The 16,120-nt window shown below is 39.2% G+C and overlaps 1 protein-coding gene across 1 annotated transcript in view; it reads left to right on the top strand.

Moving 5' to 3' along the window:
* Positions 1–1,224: 1,224 nt before the first annotated feature.
* Positions 1,225–16,120, top strand: part of loxhd1 (lipoxygenase homology domains 1) — a 34,169-nt gene continuing 19,273 nt past the window's right edge. The window contains exons 1-19 of the mRNA XM_014468650.2: positions 1,225–2,135; positions 4,297–4,411; positions 4,599–4,610; positions 5,905–5,985; positions 6,733–6,917; positions 7,504–7,602; positions 8,453–8,601; positions 8,690–8,813; positions 8,951–9,201; positions 9,279–9,414; positions 9,527–9,687; positions 9,805–9,891; positions 9,992–10,127; positions 10,221–10,375; positions 10,473–10,633; positions 12,332–12,408; positions 12,528–12,724; positions 12,816–13,008; positions 13,098–13,258. Of these exons, the coding sequence (XP_014324136.2) occupies positions 1,412–2,135; positions 4,297–4,411; positions 4,599–4,610; positions 5,905–5,985; positions 6,733–6,917; positions 7,504–7,602; positions 8,453–8,601; positions 8,690–8,813; positions 8,951–9,201; positions 9,279–9,414; positions 9,527–9,687; positions 9,805–9,891; positions 9,992–10,127; positions 10,221–10,375; positions 10,473–10,633; positions 12,332–12,408; positions 12,528–12,724; positions 12,816–13,008; positions 13,098–13,258 (3,204 nt within the window). The 5' untranslated portion in view covers positions 1,225–1,411. The remainder of the gene's footprint in view (positions 2,136–4,296; positions 4,412–4,598; positions 4,611–5,904; positions 5,986–6,732; positions 6,918–7,503; positions 7,603–8,452; positions 8,602–8,689; positions 8,814–8,950; positions 9,202–9,278; positions 9,415–9,526; positions 9,688–9,804; positions 9,892–9,991; positions 10,128–10,220; positions 10,376–10,472; positions 10,634–12,331; positions 12,409–12,527; positions 12,725–12,815; positions 13,009–13,097; positions 13,259–16,120) is intronic.

Genomic DNA, 16,120 nt, shown 5'->3' with positions numbered 1-16,120 from the left:
CTCAGTTTTAATAGTTTCTGCACTAATAAAAAAAATGTTTTAACAGTTTCACTGAACTGCACTGTTTGGTGTAGGTTTTGAAAACCTCCAAAACAGATCTCCGAAGGAACATCTTGGGTCCAAACTGTTTGGCAGCATGAAACCAAAATCATATTTGCCACGCTGTGCTTTAAATTTTTGATAGGATGAAAGAGCATTCAGTCTCGGAGCGTAGGGGAGTGATTCTTCACTGAGGTAAACGAGGTCTGCTGTCTTCCATTTGGTAGGGTAATTTGATGTTGACAGATCAATATGACCATGCTCTGCCCTTCCCCTTGATGCTATAGTGCATCAGGTGTCAGATGGCAGCAATAAGACTAATGGGATGATATGGCTCATAGTCAGGGGCACATGTGGGTGCCAGCAGGATAGGAGTGCAATGAAGATATGTAGTTTTTTTTTACCTTCATGAAACATTAAATATATTTTTTTTTCTGTTTATATAAAATACGTAACATGTATTTTACATGTTCAGTGTTTGATTTATTAACACTTTTCCCCCCCAAAATAGATAAAAACACTGATGACTATTGTCTTAGATTTTCTTTATTTTCCATAATTTTGCTACATTTTGTATTATCAATATTAAAACAGTTCATGGGTTAACAAGCACACTGATTAATAAACAGTCCACTTAACCCAGGCTGCATGTTACTTAACTAAAGACAAGCATAGACAGAAGTAAAGTTGAGATTCAGCCCCATAAAACTAAAATATTAGATTTCATTTGTGAGCTCAGTAAGATTGACTTTTTTTCATCAAGACAATGAGTTTCTTTCTCTCTAAAGCTACACACGCAACTCTCAAAAGAAAACAAAACCCCAACTTGCTACTGTATCTAAACCGAGATATTCATTTTCAGCCTGCTGTAATGATCATTCACTCAGATTTAGCTTCTCTATGCAAGAACAAAGAGAGGCAGTTGCAAAGGAGTGTGTATGCATTTGTGCGGAGGTGTGTTTGTGTGTGTCTGCAGGTAAAAGCGAGACGCCCCCGGCTTGTAAAGCGATCCTGACACCATAAATAATGGAGGATGCCGTGGCAGAGAGGATAAGTTCTCTGGGCAAGGCTCCTTTTTCACAGGGCTTTCTCCCAGTGGCTCACGTGATCACTGAGGTGCCAGTAATTTTTCATGAGAGGTGTTTGTGTGGTTTATGTTCATATACCACCCAAGTAGCACATCATCAAGGGGGAGATTCCCCGTTTCAGTACCTGGAGACCATACATCTTCAGCTTTAGATGCCCGGCATCCTGCAGATTTCACAGGTCCAGAATCTAACCATAGCCAAGGGTCAAATGAATTGTCTTACACCATTAGAAACTCAAGGCAGCACTTACGAAACTAAAGGCCAGGGAAGTGGATGAATTAAAGATGACGTCGAAACAGAAAAAATCCACAGCTTTGGAAGAAACCGAAGAGGTTGATGACGAAGTGGAGGAAACGGAGCCAAATTTAAAGGAGAGTGGCCAGGGGTTGACCCATGGAGACGCCACGAAAAGAGGAAAGAGTCGGAGGAAACACAAGAGCACAGAACGCTCCGAGACCCAGGAGTCGCCAGAGAAAGAGAAGAAGGAGAAAGAAGGAGATAAGGTGAAAAAGAAGAAAAAGAAACCAAATGATGATGCTGACCCTGAAGCTGAGGCTACAGTTTCAAGTAAGGATGCTGAGGGTGAGCAGAACAACAATGAGGCCACAACCAAACCCAGAAAGGACAAATCTGAGCGGCTTAAAGAGGAAGTGACTGAGGGGAAGAAGAAGCAGAAAAAAAAGTCGTCCGTAGAGATTCCAGAGGGAGAGGAGGAGATGGGGTCCAAGGACAAAAAGTCCAAAAATGGCAAGAAGAAGAAGAAGTCTCATGATGATGACGGTGAGGAGCCCTTGATCGAGGAAGACGAAGAGGAAGAGGAAGACTCGAAGAAAAAGAAAAAGAAGAAGGCCAAGAAGAGCTCTGGAGACAGCGATGATGATAAAAAGAAAAAAGGGAAAAAATCCAAAAGCAAACAGGTGGATTACGCCTTGATCTACCAGAACGAGCTGTTCAACTACCACACAGACTCTTCAGATGGATATGAAGACGAGTACTACAAAAAGAAAGGTAAGGATCACACAATGCCAAAAAAAAAAAAAGAAGAAGAAATGCCTGATGTTCTTCTTTGGAAGTGAATAAATCTGGCCTGGTTGAAGGTTCTTTCCAGCCACATTCAGCTCCAACCATTATCAAGCAGGGGAGTCCCTCTGTGATTGTTCTGGATGAAAGCTCAGTTATGTTCCACATGAATGGAGCCAAACAGAGGAGCTGGGTGCTGTCCCAGTCTGAGGGACTGGGAGCACCACTGGGGCCACCGAGGGTCAGGAGAATATTCAGGAGGGACTGTTGTATTCTGAACAATACATTTGATTGTAGATAGATTTTATTTTCAACAGTCTAAGTATAAATTTCTTGAATCCATGAGGTTATTTTAGAGTTTCAAACCGAAAGTGATAAATGAGAAAATGGGAACACTGTTCCTCCCACATTAATTGGCACCTCTGGTAAAGATGCCTTACAGATTTGTGATGCGTAAACTTTTAGATGATACATCTGTCTGGGAGTTTTTAATTAGTAATTCACAACTTCTTCTTCAGTTTTCACTATAATGTGATCCATTTGCTTATTCTTCAAAAATGAGAGACAAAATGTAATGTGCAGTGTGCAGTCACAACACAAATTAAAGCAATTGGTTCGATAAAATCTCTATAACTTTGATGTGCTTTAAAGTTTTTGAACACATTTTTATCTTAAAGTGGAGAGTGCTCTAGCTCTTTGTATATATCTTTGCTATCTGACTGGCTCGCCCAGATGGCTTACACCCTGAGAAGTTTAACAAAGGTCAGTTTTACCAGGCCACTGTTCATCTGATTTTATCAGGTGTCTCCCTTTCTCTTTAATCGGATCTTAATAGCTCAGATTGCTGTTAGTTAGGAATCCCTGTTCTTGTTGGATCAATCTCATCCTTCTGTTGTCTGTCTGTTGCCAGCAGGTGCATTTTTTTATTTTTTTTCTTCTCAATTTTTTGAGAAGGACATATACAACATATATCATGGCTTTGTTGTATTATTCATTAATCTACAGCATCCATGGATAAGAATTTTAGAGGAACCTGATCCCTCCGAGTGAAATAACTTTACCCTTATATAATGTAAGGGTAAAGAAAATCATACTTTTGAAGTTTCAGGTATAGGATTCCTATAAAGTACTTGAAGGATTATTGTAACAACCAATTCTGACAAATTTTCTTGGTATTGTTGCACCTGGAACAATGACTTTTTCCTTGTGAAACCATGTTGATTAGTCTTGAAAGAACTATTTACGTCTTAACCATTTTCATTGAAATCCACAAGCCACATATGTCAAAAATATGCATTTTACTCTGATTAAAAATGTCAGAAAACCTTTAGAAAACCAGTAGAGAAACTTTCCCCTTGCATTTCATTCTGGGGGATCCAAAGTGCAGTAGAGTCTCTCCAGTGGGTTCTGGGTTGTGTGGCGTACACGCTGGGTGGCAGAGAAAGCTGGTGCCTATGCAGGATGACAAGGCATGTGTGGAGCAGAGGGTATCTTGTCGGGGTGTGTGTGCGTGTGTGTGTTCATTTTATTTTGTTGCCATGATCTTTGGGATACACTAGAGTGTGGGGCTAGATATGGTACTTAACTGGAAAAGTGATTATTGCTCCCTCCAGGCTGGTGTACATTTTCTTCATCAAGTGGAAACATTAATGTTTTATGGCGCCTAGATTTGTAAAAATGGATTGGAACATTGTTGGCAACAACACAAGTACTAGCCCAGTTTGTTATAGTGAAGTCAAACACCAAATATTGACCAGTTCTACATTTTGACTTGAATCTATGGAGTTATGGATCATGAACATGAGAGCAAAATCTCTAATAAAGCTGATGAATGAACTTCTTCTGTATAGCGGCTGGACTCAATCTCAGGCTGAGGAACTCCATCAACAGGAGAGAGATGATCACATATTTCTATAAATTTAGTTTCCCCGTTTTTCCTATAAAGTGCCTTGGGATAAAATTTTTGTTGTGAATTGGTGCTGTAAAACTAACCTAACTTAAATTCAGTTTTAACTGAAACAAAAAGAAAAAGCTCCAACTAAATAATTTTGGGTGGTTAAAGCCTTTAATCAGGGTCTCTCATAAATACAACAGGGAACGTCGATTTTTTTGTGGTTGTATTTAATATCCAGTGTCCTCTTTCTTTCAGTATATGAGGTGGTTACAGTCACAGGTGATGTAAAGGGAGCTGGGACTGATGCCAATGTTTTTGTTACCCTCTTTGGAGACTTTGGCGTCTCACCCAAGGTTCACTTGGCAAGCAAGTAAGTATAATTATGGCGCTTAATAGAAATGTTTCCCCAGCAATTCAACTTTTTGATTTAAGACCAAGTTTAATATATTTTATGTTTTTCAATATAATGTACATAACCACTGATGTTTACAGGTTTTGCATATTTTCAGAGTGAATCATTAACTTTTAATGTTTTCTGTTTTTCCCTAATTCCTCAGCACAGAAAAGAGGTACTTGCTAACTGGTCTACAAAAGGATGGTTAACATTCTGTACTTGTGTTTGCTTGTATTGTGAATATGACACTGTATGGGAGAGAATTCCTGTTCAACTTCCCACTGGTCACTCTAAAAGCTTTGACATTTGAAAATAGACTAAATGGTTTTCTTGTGAAGCAGGAATCTCTCCTTCATACAGATGTAAAAAGAAAAACAACAAAAAGAACTATTGGACTCAGAATATCTGGAGTAAGGAGGAACTATGTGGCATGGCTAGTCTTCGTTTCCATTCACAAAGGAATGAAAGAAGACCACAATGTCATTTATGCAGATGATCAAATGACTTTCAGGGGATCTTATCAGCAGGAGGCTGCTTTTATCTCCACTCACGCTGACTGACAGACAGGGTTACCTTGGCAGCGTATAGGATACACACAGCTTATTGTCAACCGCTGTGGATCATGTCATCCACACCTTGTGGTGGTCCCATTCATTCATTTCAGAATGCATCAACATGTGTTGTATTCAGTATGTCCAAACTGTCTGACAGCTAATTTGATAAAATGCTGGACAAAGATGCCTTTGATTCCTCTGGTATTTATACAATAAACTTCTGGCTTAGTTAGCAGTTTCACCTTACTCCGATATGCGTCTGGTCCTGCCTGTATTGTGTTGTGATACATTTACACTTCGCACACAATACAGGTAAGGGAGATGCTTATTTCTTCAAGACTCCAAGGCACATTAAGAATGTACTTCTTTGGAAATTCAGTGTGATTACAGCAGATTTAAATTGCATGAATTCCAAAGTTTGCAGTATCTCCTTTTCATCTTCACAGGCAACTTGAAATGGAGTATGAGGGCACATGTCCACTTGTTGAAAGTTTATGACTTTAATCCTTGGCCTTATCGCAGTAACATTAAAATCAAAAAATAAAAGACAGATGTGAGTCTGTCAGGGAATCTGTCAACAGATAAGAGGCCATCTGATGCGCAGTCTTGAGCTAGAGGGGGATTTCATGTGCTCACACACTCTGTTTCCTCTCTGCGAGGGGCAGAAGTACGATACATGAACAAGGAGAGAGGGGTGAAGTGGCAGAGCCTGAGAAAGGTTTCAGATTATACCACCGCCATCAGTCCACAAGGGTCCTTTAAGCCAGATCAGCCGGGATGACGCCCTTTACAGATTCTGAGATCAGTTCCTTTATCCGTCTGTTATAATCTCACTGGATTAAATAATGGAAGTTGCTCATGCCAGATTTCTCAGAAATTTTAATACTTTCTCACATTTTTTATTTTTATTTGCAGAAGCCGGAATGCATTTGAGAAGAATAAGACGGATGTTTTCCGCATCAAAACACAAAACATTGGCCCAATTAAAAAGCTAAGGTACTGTATCATATGGAAATGCAAGTCACTTTAAAACCTCTCTTCATTGCTACACTTTAGCTGTTTCCATCTTTGGATCAAATCTTCAAAATTCCCAAGTTGTAGGCCGCTCAAAGAATGTAAGCTTCGTAATTAAATAAACCATGGAGAATGTAAGCATGTGTTCATCTGCTAGACATGGAGAGATTTTGTCCAGTGACAAAAGGTTAAATCCCATCTGTTGTTATGAGTGGATGAAGGGGAAGCAGAGCTACGTCACAGCCAGCCCACACCAGCTATTGAATCAGGCGAGGATTTATGAAACCCAAATTTTTAAACATGCAAAATCACCACCTCTACAAGTTCAAGAGCAATCACATCACACACTTTTCATCTCGTCTCACCATCGTCACTGGGCAGAGCTATCACTGTTGCCATGGAGACCGCTCGGCTAACAATTGGATGCATTTTATACAAAGAGTTGCAGCTAACTGCAACTGGTACTTCTTAGAGGTCTCTCTCAACAACAGCATTTCTCCTCCCAATTTTCCTGAAAGACCAGATTTGTAGCTTAGCTACTGGGTGCATTGTTCATACTCTTGTTCCAGCTCATTTCACTTAGTCTATATGACATGTCAGATATCTTTGAGCAGGTTTGAAATTAATAGCCTTGTTTAGTATTAAACTATAAAATTTTTATCTTATGTGACGAGATGATTAGAGAGTGCAAATCAAATAATGTGAAACTCTGACTTTTGTTTTCTCTAGAATTGAACATGACAACACAGGAATGAGCGCCAGCTGGTTCTTGGACAGGGTGGTGGTGACTGACATGATCCGGCCCCATCTGCGCTTCTATTTCCCCTGCAACAACTGGCTGAGCAGGGAGGAGGGTGACAACCTGTTCGTCAGGGATCTCCTGGGCAGTCTAAACCCCATGGATGTCCCAAAATGTAGGTCACAAACTCCTCTTACAAAACCACAAAACAAGTGATTACAATTCGGAAGACATTGTTTGGAAAAGTTGTGGATTGTAGTAGCGATTTGTAAATGTAAACCGAGGCCTCACAAAGGACACAATACATTTTTAAAGATGAGGCAACCTTCCACAAAAACTGAGAGTAGTAATTGCATGTGTTTGACAAGGAAGACACTACTCTGCCTGAAAGTCTGCAGGCTGTCCTATAGTTTCAGGTTGTAACTGAATGCTATGCCAGTGTAGTCCTCGGGTAAAACTGGTCCCTGTGACCTCTGCTGTAATGTGATCTAACATCTTAGCACCTAATGACAATCAAGTCCAGCACTGTGAAGAGACTGTGCCATAAGAGACAGTCGTAGCAACATAGCTGTTTGTAAAACACACACCCAGAGTTATAAATATTTAATTTGGAAGCCATCTCAGAAGTGATATTTGAGGAACTTTAAGATAGGGAATAGAGCAATTTAGTATCCTCCACTGTTGACTGGAAATTGCATTTGATGCTTTTCCGGTGATTTTCACAAGTCATGTCTGGCCTGACGTTATTTTCTGTCTTGCAGTAAATAAATATCTTGTGAGTGTTTTCACTGCTGATATGAAGGGAAGTGGGACCGATGCCGATGTCTTCCTGAATATCTTTGGAGAACATGGTGACACAGGTAATGTAGAATACAGAGGACTGTTAAGGCTGAGTCTTCAAATGCACTCACTGACAATAAAGGGTAAACACAAAGGAAGAGTGATGGAAATGACAAGATAGCACACATGGAACTGTATTACAGTCATTGAAATGCCAGATCCACTGGGTCATAGAGATGGCAGCATTCTCCATGTTAGAAGAGTGTGGCTCCCCTTCTGGCCTGGATACAAGCCACAGTTTGGTGTGGAATGGAGTCTTACAGCTGTTGTCTCCAGTGCTTTCCCACTGTGTTCATCCTAGAGATCAGAACTGGGATGAAATTGATGTCTCAACTGATGCCACACATGTTTGGGGAAAGATGACAGAGTTTGGGTAGCCATGGACCTGCGGATGCCTTCATGTACACATTGGCATCAACACTGGGCCAGCTGTGCATCTGCATACCCCATAAGCCAAGCGACACAATAGCCCCAGACTCACGTGTACCCACAATGCAACTCCACTTAATCCTGTCAATTGGGGTAATGCTGTATAATCCATTTGCAAGGAATGTTGGATGGTTGGATAGTTTAGCAGCTGCATTAGACCACTTCCTCTCCATGTGTCACCAATTCTGTTGTTCTATGTCCTTGCAAATTTAAGGACATAGAACGTCCATACCTTGTTTCCCCAGTTGCACCAGTTAACATCTAGATTGAACCATTGTTTCTTGGTGCTTAACCTCTTGAATCAAACTTATTTAGATTCAACATCAGTCCAACATAAAGCTCAAAATCATACCTATTCAGGACTTTACTTTCAATAACTGCAACTATGGGCTTCTTGAAGTTTTACTCTGTAGTTCTTAATCATATTTTGTTATGTAAAAGGGGAAAGAAGACTGGATAGTGACAAAGACAACTTTGAACGTGGTTCAGAGGACAAGTTTACAATAGAGGCTCCAAACCTGGGAAGGCTTAGAAAAATCACCATCGGCCACAACAACAGAGGTTCCTCAGCCGGATGGTTTCTAGACAAGGCATGTAGATGGATAAAGTCATGGGTTTAAAGATGTGCACTTCAAAAATAAAAACTGATAATTGTGCTTAATGTTTCTTACCTCACAGGTTATGATAGATGATATGGGGAATAAAGAAATATATGAATTTCCAGTGAATCGCTGGTTTGCCATGGATGAAGATGATGGCAAAATACAGAGAGACGTCTTGGTTGGATCAATGCAACCAATGGGTGTGATAATAAATGCCATCACCTTGTGTTTGCTACACTTTAAGCATGAACTATCAAATGAATTCCTATTTAAATGCATTTAAAGAGTATATTTTCAATCCATAAATGTAATTTTTTACTTTTCTCTGCCTATTCAGGGATTATATACAATGTTCAAGTAATGACTGGTGATATCAGGGGAGCAGGAACCAACTCCAAGATCCACATGGTTATGCATGGTTCCAAGGGCTTAAAAAACAGTGGCAAAATTTTCCTCGAGGGTGGTGCCTTTGAGAGAGCTCTCATTGACACTTTCAATGTAGAGATCTGTGAACTGATCAGCCCTCTCAGCAGGGTCACCATTGGTCATGACAACGGTGCCGTTGGTGCAGGGTGGTACTGTGAAAAGGTACCACACATTTCTAATTGGTAACAGATTGATTGTAACTGTGTGGTTTATCCATTAAGCAGCCATTTTGCTTGCAGGTGGTGATATACTGCCCATTCACTGGCATTGAGCAAACATTTCCATGTGGGATGTGGCTAGATGAGGACGAAGGAGACGGACTTATCGAGAGGGAACTGTATGAGATGGTCTCTCTCAGACAGAAAAAACAGAAAAGTGAGTTATCACTGCAAATAAATCATAGTGTTTACTGTGTAGAAAAAAATAATGATTTATCTTTATTTATACAAATTTTGTGTTGGAATCATACTCTTTTTATTCACGCTAGAGTACCCATGGTCCTTGTGGATTTGGACCTCAGACATAAAAGGCGCCGGCACAGATGCCCAAGTATTTCTGCAGATTTATGGTGAGAAAGGAAAGTCAGATGAGATCAAACTGGAAAACAATTCAGATAGCTTTGAACAAGGACAGCTTGACAAATTCATGGTAAATCTGGGATCATCTCATTCTTTATTTGGTTTATTTGTGATATTGATCCATAAAATGTTCCTAGGATTTTAATGTTTTTGTTTATATCTAACTTTTTGGGGGGGATTTCTGTAGATTGAAATGCCGGACATGGGAAGATTGTTAAAATTGCGGATCTGGCATGAGAAGAGAAATCCCTTTGCTGGCTGGCATTTAGCGAAGGTGAGTCATGACTATTCTTTTTGTTGTGTGAAGAAAGTTCACAAACCAGAGTGCAGAAAAAGGTGAGCTTGATGACAGATGAGACTTCAACTTTCTGCAGGTCACTTTGCTCAAGACGCTAACCATGGACAAGTATTCTTTTGAGTGTGGCCGCTGGCTGGACATCAATGAAGATGACAATGAGATTGTCAGAGAACTTCCCGCCACAGGAGCACTCATTGATGAACCGCTGCCCTGTAAGAAATCATGATATTTCCCAGTTATTAAAATATATAGTGTTTTAGTAACTGTTCAAGGGGTCAGGAAAATTCTCTGATACTTTTTTTCAGTGATAAAGTATCGGGTCACAATCTGCACTGGCAACGTCAGTGGTAGTGGTACCGATGCCAGCGTGTTCCTCAATGTTATTGGAGACTTGGGTGACACAGGAGAGCGTCTCATGTTTATGAGCAAAAACAATGTTAACAAATTTGAAAAGGGAAATGTGAGTAAACAATTAAACTAAATTTCACATAAATTTACATTCTTGTTCTTTGTGAAATGTATTTCAAGTCCCTATTTTCTCCCTGTTTTGCCCACAGCATGATGAGTTCCTCATCGAGTCAGTCTTCCTGGGTCAGGTGCGGAGAGTCAGAGTAGGTCATGACGGCCGTGGTGGAGGCTGTGGTTGGTATCTTGATAAGGTGTTGGTCAGAGAGGAGGGACAGCCTGAGTCCTCTGCCACTGAGTTCCCATGTTTCAGGCAAGACAATACTCTACACGTGATGTATGACACGAGACATCTTGAGCTATAAACTGAAAATCTGCAGCATATATGCTACATCCGTCTCAGATCCTGTTTAAGGTCTTTGCTGGATTTACTTCAATTTACGTAAACTCAGGTACAAGGACAGAATCAGAACAAAGAGGGAGCAAAGCAGCCATAGTCCGTGCACAGGCATTCACACCACACACTAGTTTAGAATGGATCTAACCTGATATGCAGGGTTATGAAATAAAATCTTTAAACATTGTTGATGTTATTTGCTTTTTATTTTGTGCACATCTAACAAGTTTTGATATAAGACAAAGATAGTTTTACTAAATAACAAAATCATCAGAAAAGACATAAAAAACTAAACCGAAAAAAACAATGCACCCCTTCTATTAAATCATGAATAAATGGTGATTAATCAAATGTTTGGAATTAACCATAATTTCAACTGTCACACCAGATCTTAATTAATGTTCTGTGATAAATCTCATTCCAAAGTCGCTTCAAAGCATTAGGACCATAATGAAAGCCATTGTCCATAAAAGGAGAAACTGGAACTTTCCCAGTAGTGGCTGGCTGACCAACATTAGAGCAAGATGACTCACCCAGGAGGTCACAAAAGAGCCCAAAACTCCCTCTAAAGCCCTGCAGACCTCACTCGCCTCAGCTAACCCTTTTATGACCATGTCATCCTGATGATCCCCAAGAAATTTGGGAAACATTTCTGTGGACTCTTGAGATGAAAGTTACATCTGGCTTAAAACTAACTGAGCATTTTAGAAAAACAATAACATTCAAACATGGTGTGGTGATGTTACGGTCTGCGGCTGCTTGGGTAATTTAGGACCTGGGGGATTTTGCCTTAATACATTTATAATTTGGACTGTTAGAAAATAAGAAGCAAGTTGTTGATGTTCTTTAATCTTTATATTCTGTAAAATGTAAAAATGATTTTACATGTAGGAAACTGATAAATATTTTGTAATAATTCACATGTTTACATCCTAATTGTTCTGTGCGAACAGCACTAAGCTAGTTGTCAGACGACTAAAATCCTTCCGGCATTTTTAGAAGTCTTCTTACTGATGCAAATTGCCCATGTTTGGGGTCAGTAGGTTTCCAGTGGCATGTGTTTAAGTAGTTAGGTAAGAGCTGGATGGCTTTGCTATTACAAATGGACACTAAATGCATGCAGCCAGCCAGCTCTCTCGTTCTGTAACTGGAGTGCAACCGCAAAGCTGGGTGCAGTGTTACTTCCAGAAAAAAAAAGTGTTCTTCCTGCCTGTCTGTGTTGTTCATTAGAGACGGCCTGGGAGAATTAAGAAGAAGTAATGAGACAGAAGAGCCATGTTCATGATTATACAGCCAATAAGTTTATCCAGTCAAACTCACATTATCACCACTGATGTGCAAATTTTGGTTGTAATAAATATCAATTTTTTATGTTTAAACTGTGCGTTAAGTTTAAAGCTGAGTAAGTATTACTTCCATAAGACAAAGATATAAATTTGGTTGCATGTGTACATTTCATGTTAACTTTTATAAATTGTATATTACCTTGATTTTGTGTTTGTCTTGTTATATTGTTGTTGTTTTTTTATATTAGCGATTCATGTCAAGTCATTCTCATGACAACAATGTACCAACAAATATATTTCTCAAATAAATACATTTTTTTTATTCAAGGTGGCTAGATCGCAATGAGGATGACGGGCAGATTATCCGTGAGTTGGTTCCAGCTGGAGACGGGGTGCGTCTCTTTAGTAAGTCACTAGAAAGACATTTTTTCAAACACATTCATTGGAAAAAAAAAAAAAAAAACACCAAACAAATTATTTAGCATTTGTGTTAAAATTTGAATAAACAATTAAACACTTTGCAGATGTCGGCTACCACATCGCAATCAAGACAGGCAGTGTGAACGGTGCCAGTTCTGACTCCAAAGTGTTTGTGAAGCTGTACGGTGAAAAGGGCGACACTGACAAAGTGATCCTGGCCGTCTCAGACAATGACCTCAGGAATTACTTTGAGACGGCAAGAACTGACATCTTCACCCTTGATACGTATGACATCGGAAAGGCAAGTGTGTTATATCTCGGAGAAAAATCACGTTCAGGCACTTTATTTGAGGCTAATCCCTGTATTTCATCAATTTGCTCTGTATGTGTAGATCAACCGTCTTCTGATTGGTCACACAAATGAAGGTTTACGAGCCGGATGGTTTCTGGACAGTGTGCAGATTTCCGTGCCTGTTCATGGGATGCAGTATATGTTCCCGAGCCACCGCTGGCTCTGCAAAGACGAAGCAGATGGCAAAGTGGAGGTTGAAATCTATCCCAGCGAGGTCTTGGAAATTGAAAAATGTAAATGAAAAATAAAAAGTATGTCCCTCTTATTTACATGTTTTTTTTTCTCAACTTGTCATGGTGAACTCACACCTTTTCTTTAACAGTGATCAACTATGAAATAACAGTGGTTACTGGCGATATGCGATCAGCCGGAACCAACGCCGACGTCTTCTGTCAGATATATGGAGATGAAGGAAAAACCGAAATCCTCGCCCTGAAAAGCCGCTCCAACAATTTTGAACGTGGCACCACTGAAATCTTCAAGGTCTCTGTTAAACCTCAAGATATGCTAATGTTCACTGTGTCTTGCAAAAGTATTCATATCTCTTGAACGTTTTTACATTACACTACCACCTCAGTAATGCAACACAGGGTCTGCAATAATTTTTCTTTATTAAAAAAAACAGAAAACCTGAAAGCAGAGATGTGCACACATGGGAGGTGCTAGATCAGGGGTGTCAAATGCATTTTTATTTTGGGCCATATCAAAATTATGAATGTCCTCTAAGGGCCGATTGTGGCAAAATGTACTGATAAAATCCTTTAACAAACCTCTGAAATTTGAATAAATAGCCACCTCTGCACTCAATGAGTACTTTTTAAAATTCAATAATACTGAGCATCATTTCAGATTGAGGTAATTTGGCAGCATACATATGAAAACTACAGAAAAGAAACTGAGAAAAAAGTCAAAATTTTGACATTTTTCTCAGAATTATTTTTCTTTTTCTGTGGTCTTAATCTTCTTCAGTTGAAAACTGCTTTTATTTAGTTGGCAAAATATTATTTAAACATACAACGATTACTTCCAAGGTTCTATGTACGTGTCTCTCTGGGCCACATAAAACTTTATGGCGGGTCAGATTTGGCTCACGGGCCTTGAGTTTGACACACAGGTGCTAGAGCAGTGGTTCTTAACCTGGGTTCGGTCGAACCCCAGGGGTTCGATGAGTCGGTCTCAGGGGTTCGGCGGAGCCTCTGCCGTGGAGGTAAAGACACACTTGTGTAAAGTCGTGATGACGCGCCCCGCTTGGCCATCACTTGCTGCAGAGGATCATGTTACATTGCTTGGCCAATCAGTGCTGCGGGGAATTTAGTGCACGCAGTATCAGCGGCTGTCGTAGTTGTACGTCGTGTGGTTTCTTTCTTAATATTTTAATCCATACTAAATATGTCGAGCAAAAAAGAAGTAAATGAACAGACTTTGCTCTGAAGGTGAAGCCACGCCTCTCTGAACTGGTCTCCCAAAAACATCAGCAGAAGTCACACTGATTTGCAGGTATTTAATTTGTGCAAAACTTTATTCTGGCCCCAAAAAAGTATTTTGTGGATTCAAAACGACAAAAAAAAATTAAATTTAAAATAAAAAAAAATGAAGTTATTAAAAAAAATTTAATTCTTTGAAAAAATCCAAATTTATTTTAAATTAGTAAAATAGTAAAAAAAATATTTGGGGGGCTGAAATTCTTTTATGGGGCCGAAATACTTTTGGGGGGCCAGAATAAAGTCATACTGTAACTTGCTGTGAGTTCATGGTTTTGTTCTTTGAGCAAAGGTGACGTTCATGCACGGCTCATTTTGTGCACCAGCAAAAAACATATACCTATGTCTTGAATTTGGAAAAAAAAATTATTTTATTTATCACTAAAGAAGGGTTCGGTGAATGCGCATATGAAACTGATGGGTTCGGTACCTCAAAAAAGGTTAAGAACCACTGTGCTAGAGTATGGAGCTAAAACAGTCTCATAATTCACAAATACACAGAACGAGATCCACACTTGTACTTTTGATGCAAACACAAATATATCTTGATTTACAAGCTGTTTCTGGCCTGTGAGTTGCGCTGCATTTGTGTGTGAATTTAGAGACTCCTCTGACGTCTCAATCCACAAATGTTTGGGTTTTTTTTACAAGAGAAAAAAAAATCTGATCTGCCAATCAGATGGCTTCTTGTTTCAGCCACTCAGATTAGTTTATTTTGTCACTGTTAATGCAGCTCAAATCACTGCATGCAACCTCACAACATCAACATGTGCAGCTCCAGCTCCAGAAACGAGTTCTTACTTCTGTTGCATTTTCAAGTTACCATGGCAATGTAACAGATGAAAAACGTCACCCAAAAAAACAAATTACACACTAATGTTTTCACATTGAATGGAGTAATTTTATGTTAGTCAACATGCTAGTGGAAACCCTCATCCTACTGGTAGAAGCAAAATGTTAGTCACTGGATATGCTAGTGATAACGTTCATGCTAACATTTTCATCATATTTCTTAAATAAGCATTTTTACTGAATTTTTATTTATTAGCTACTAACTTTGTGTAGCGCTTTCTGTCATGCATGCTAGATTTAACGCTCCGGGTTCGTAAAGCTTACTGTAACACCCCACGGTCCAGCCAGTGAAACTGAGTAGGTCTGACCCATGAATAAGGACACTTGATAAGGATAAAGAATTTATTTACAAACTCAAGAATGGAAATGAAAATACACCACAGGTATCACTGTGGGAACCGTCTTTAGACCTAAATGTATTTTTGTTACCCTTAGAAATATTAACACAAATGACAAATAAAAGTAATTTATCAACCTATAGGTTGATAAATAGGGACTCTCTCTCTGTGTTAAACACCTCAAGAGTTCAGAAGTAAGTTATCTATAACATTCTGGAACACATATGAGTTCTTACTTTTTATAACAATCTTGTCTCTATGCTGTAACTGCGAAGTAATTTCCCTGCTGGGATGAATAAAGTACTTCTATTCTATTCTATTCTATTCTATTCTATTCTATTCTATTCTATTCTATTCTATTCTATTCTATTCTATTCTATAAATGTCTCGATTACATAATAGTGTGTAAAAGTTTGATGAAGTCAAACTTCATCAAACGGTACGACTTCATCAAACTTTTACTTTGGTTTATTTACCAGAACACCTTTTCTTTTACTAGAGGACTTTTTCTCATTTTTTATCTGCCTCTTATGTGTTCACTTGTCTTTAGATGAAGACGTTTTCCGTTTTTTCTACTATGACCATTGGAGCAACCTTAGATGAACGTCTCCAAACGTACTTCCTGAAAAACCCCACGATCCTATTTTTCAGAATTTTGAAACAACACTGTGTCT

This window comes from Xiphophorus maculatus, chromosome 8 (genome assembly GCF_002775205.1).
Source record: "Xiphophorus maculatus strain JP 163 A chromosome 8, X_maculatus-5.0-male, whole genome shotgun sequence".
NCBI classification, from domain to species: Eukaryota; Metazoa; Chordata; class Actinopteri; order Cyprinodontiformes; family Poeciliidae; genus Xiphophorus; species Xiphophorus maculatus.
This window is presented reverse-complemented; position numbering and strand designations above follow the sequence as displayed.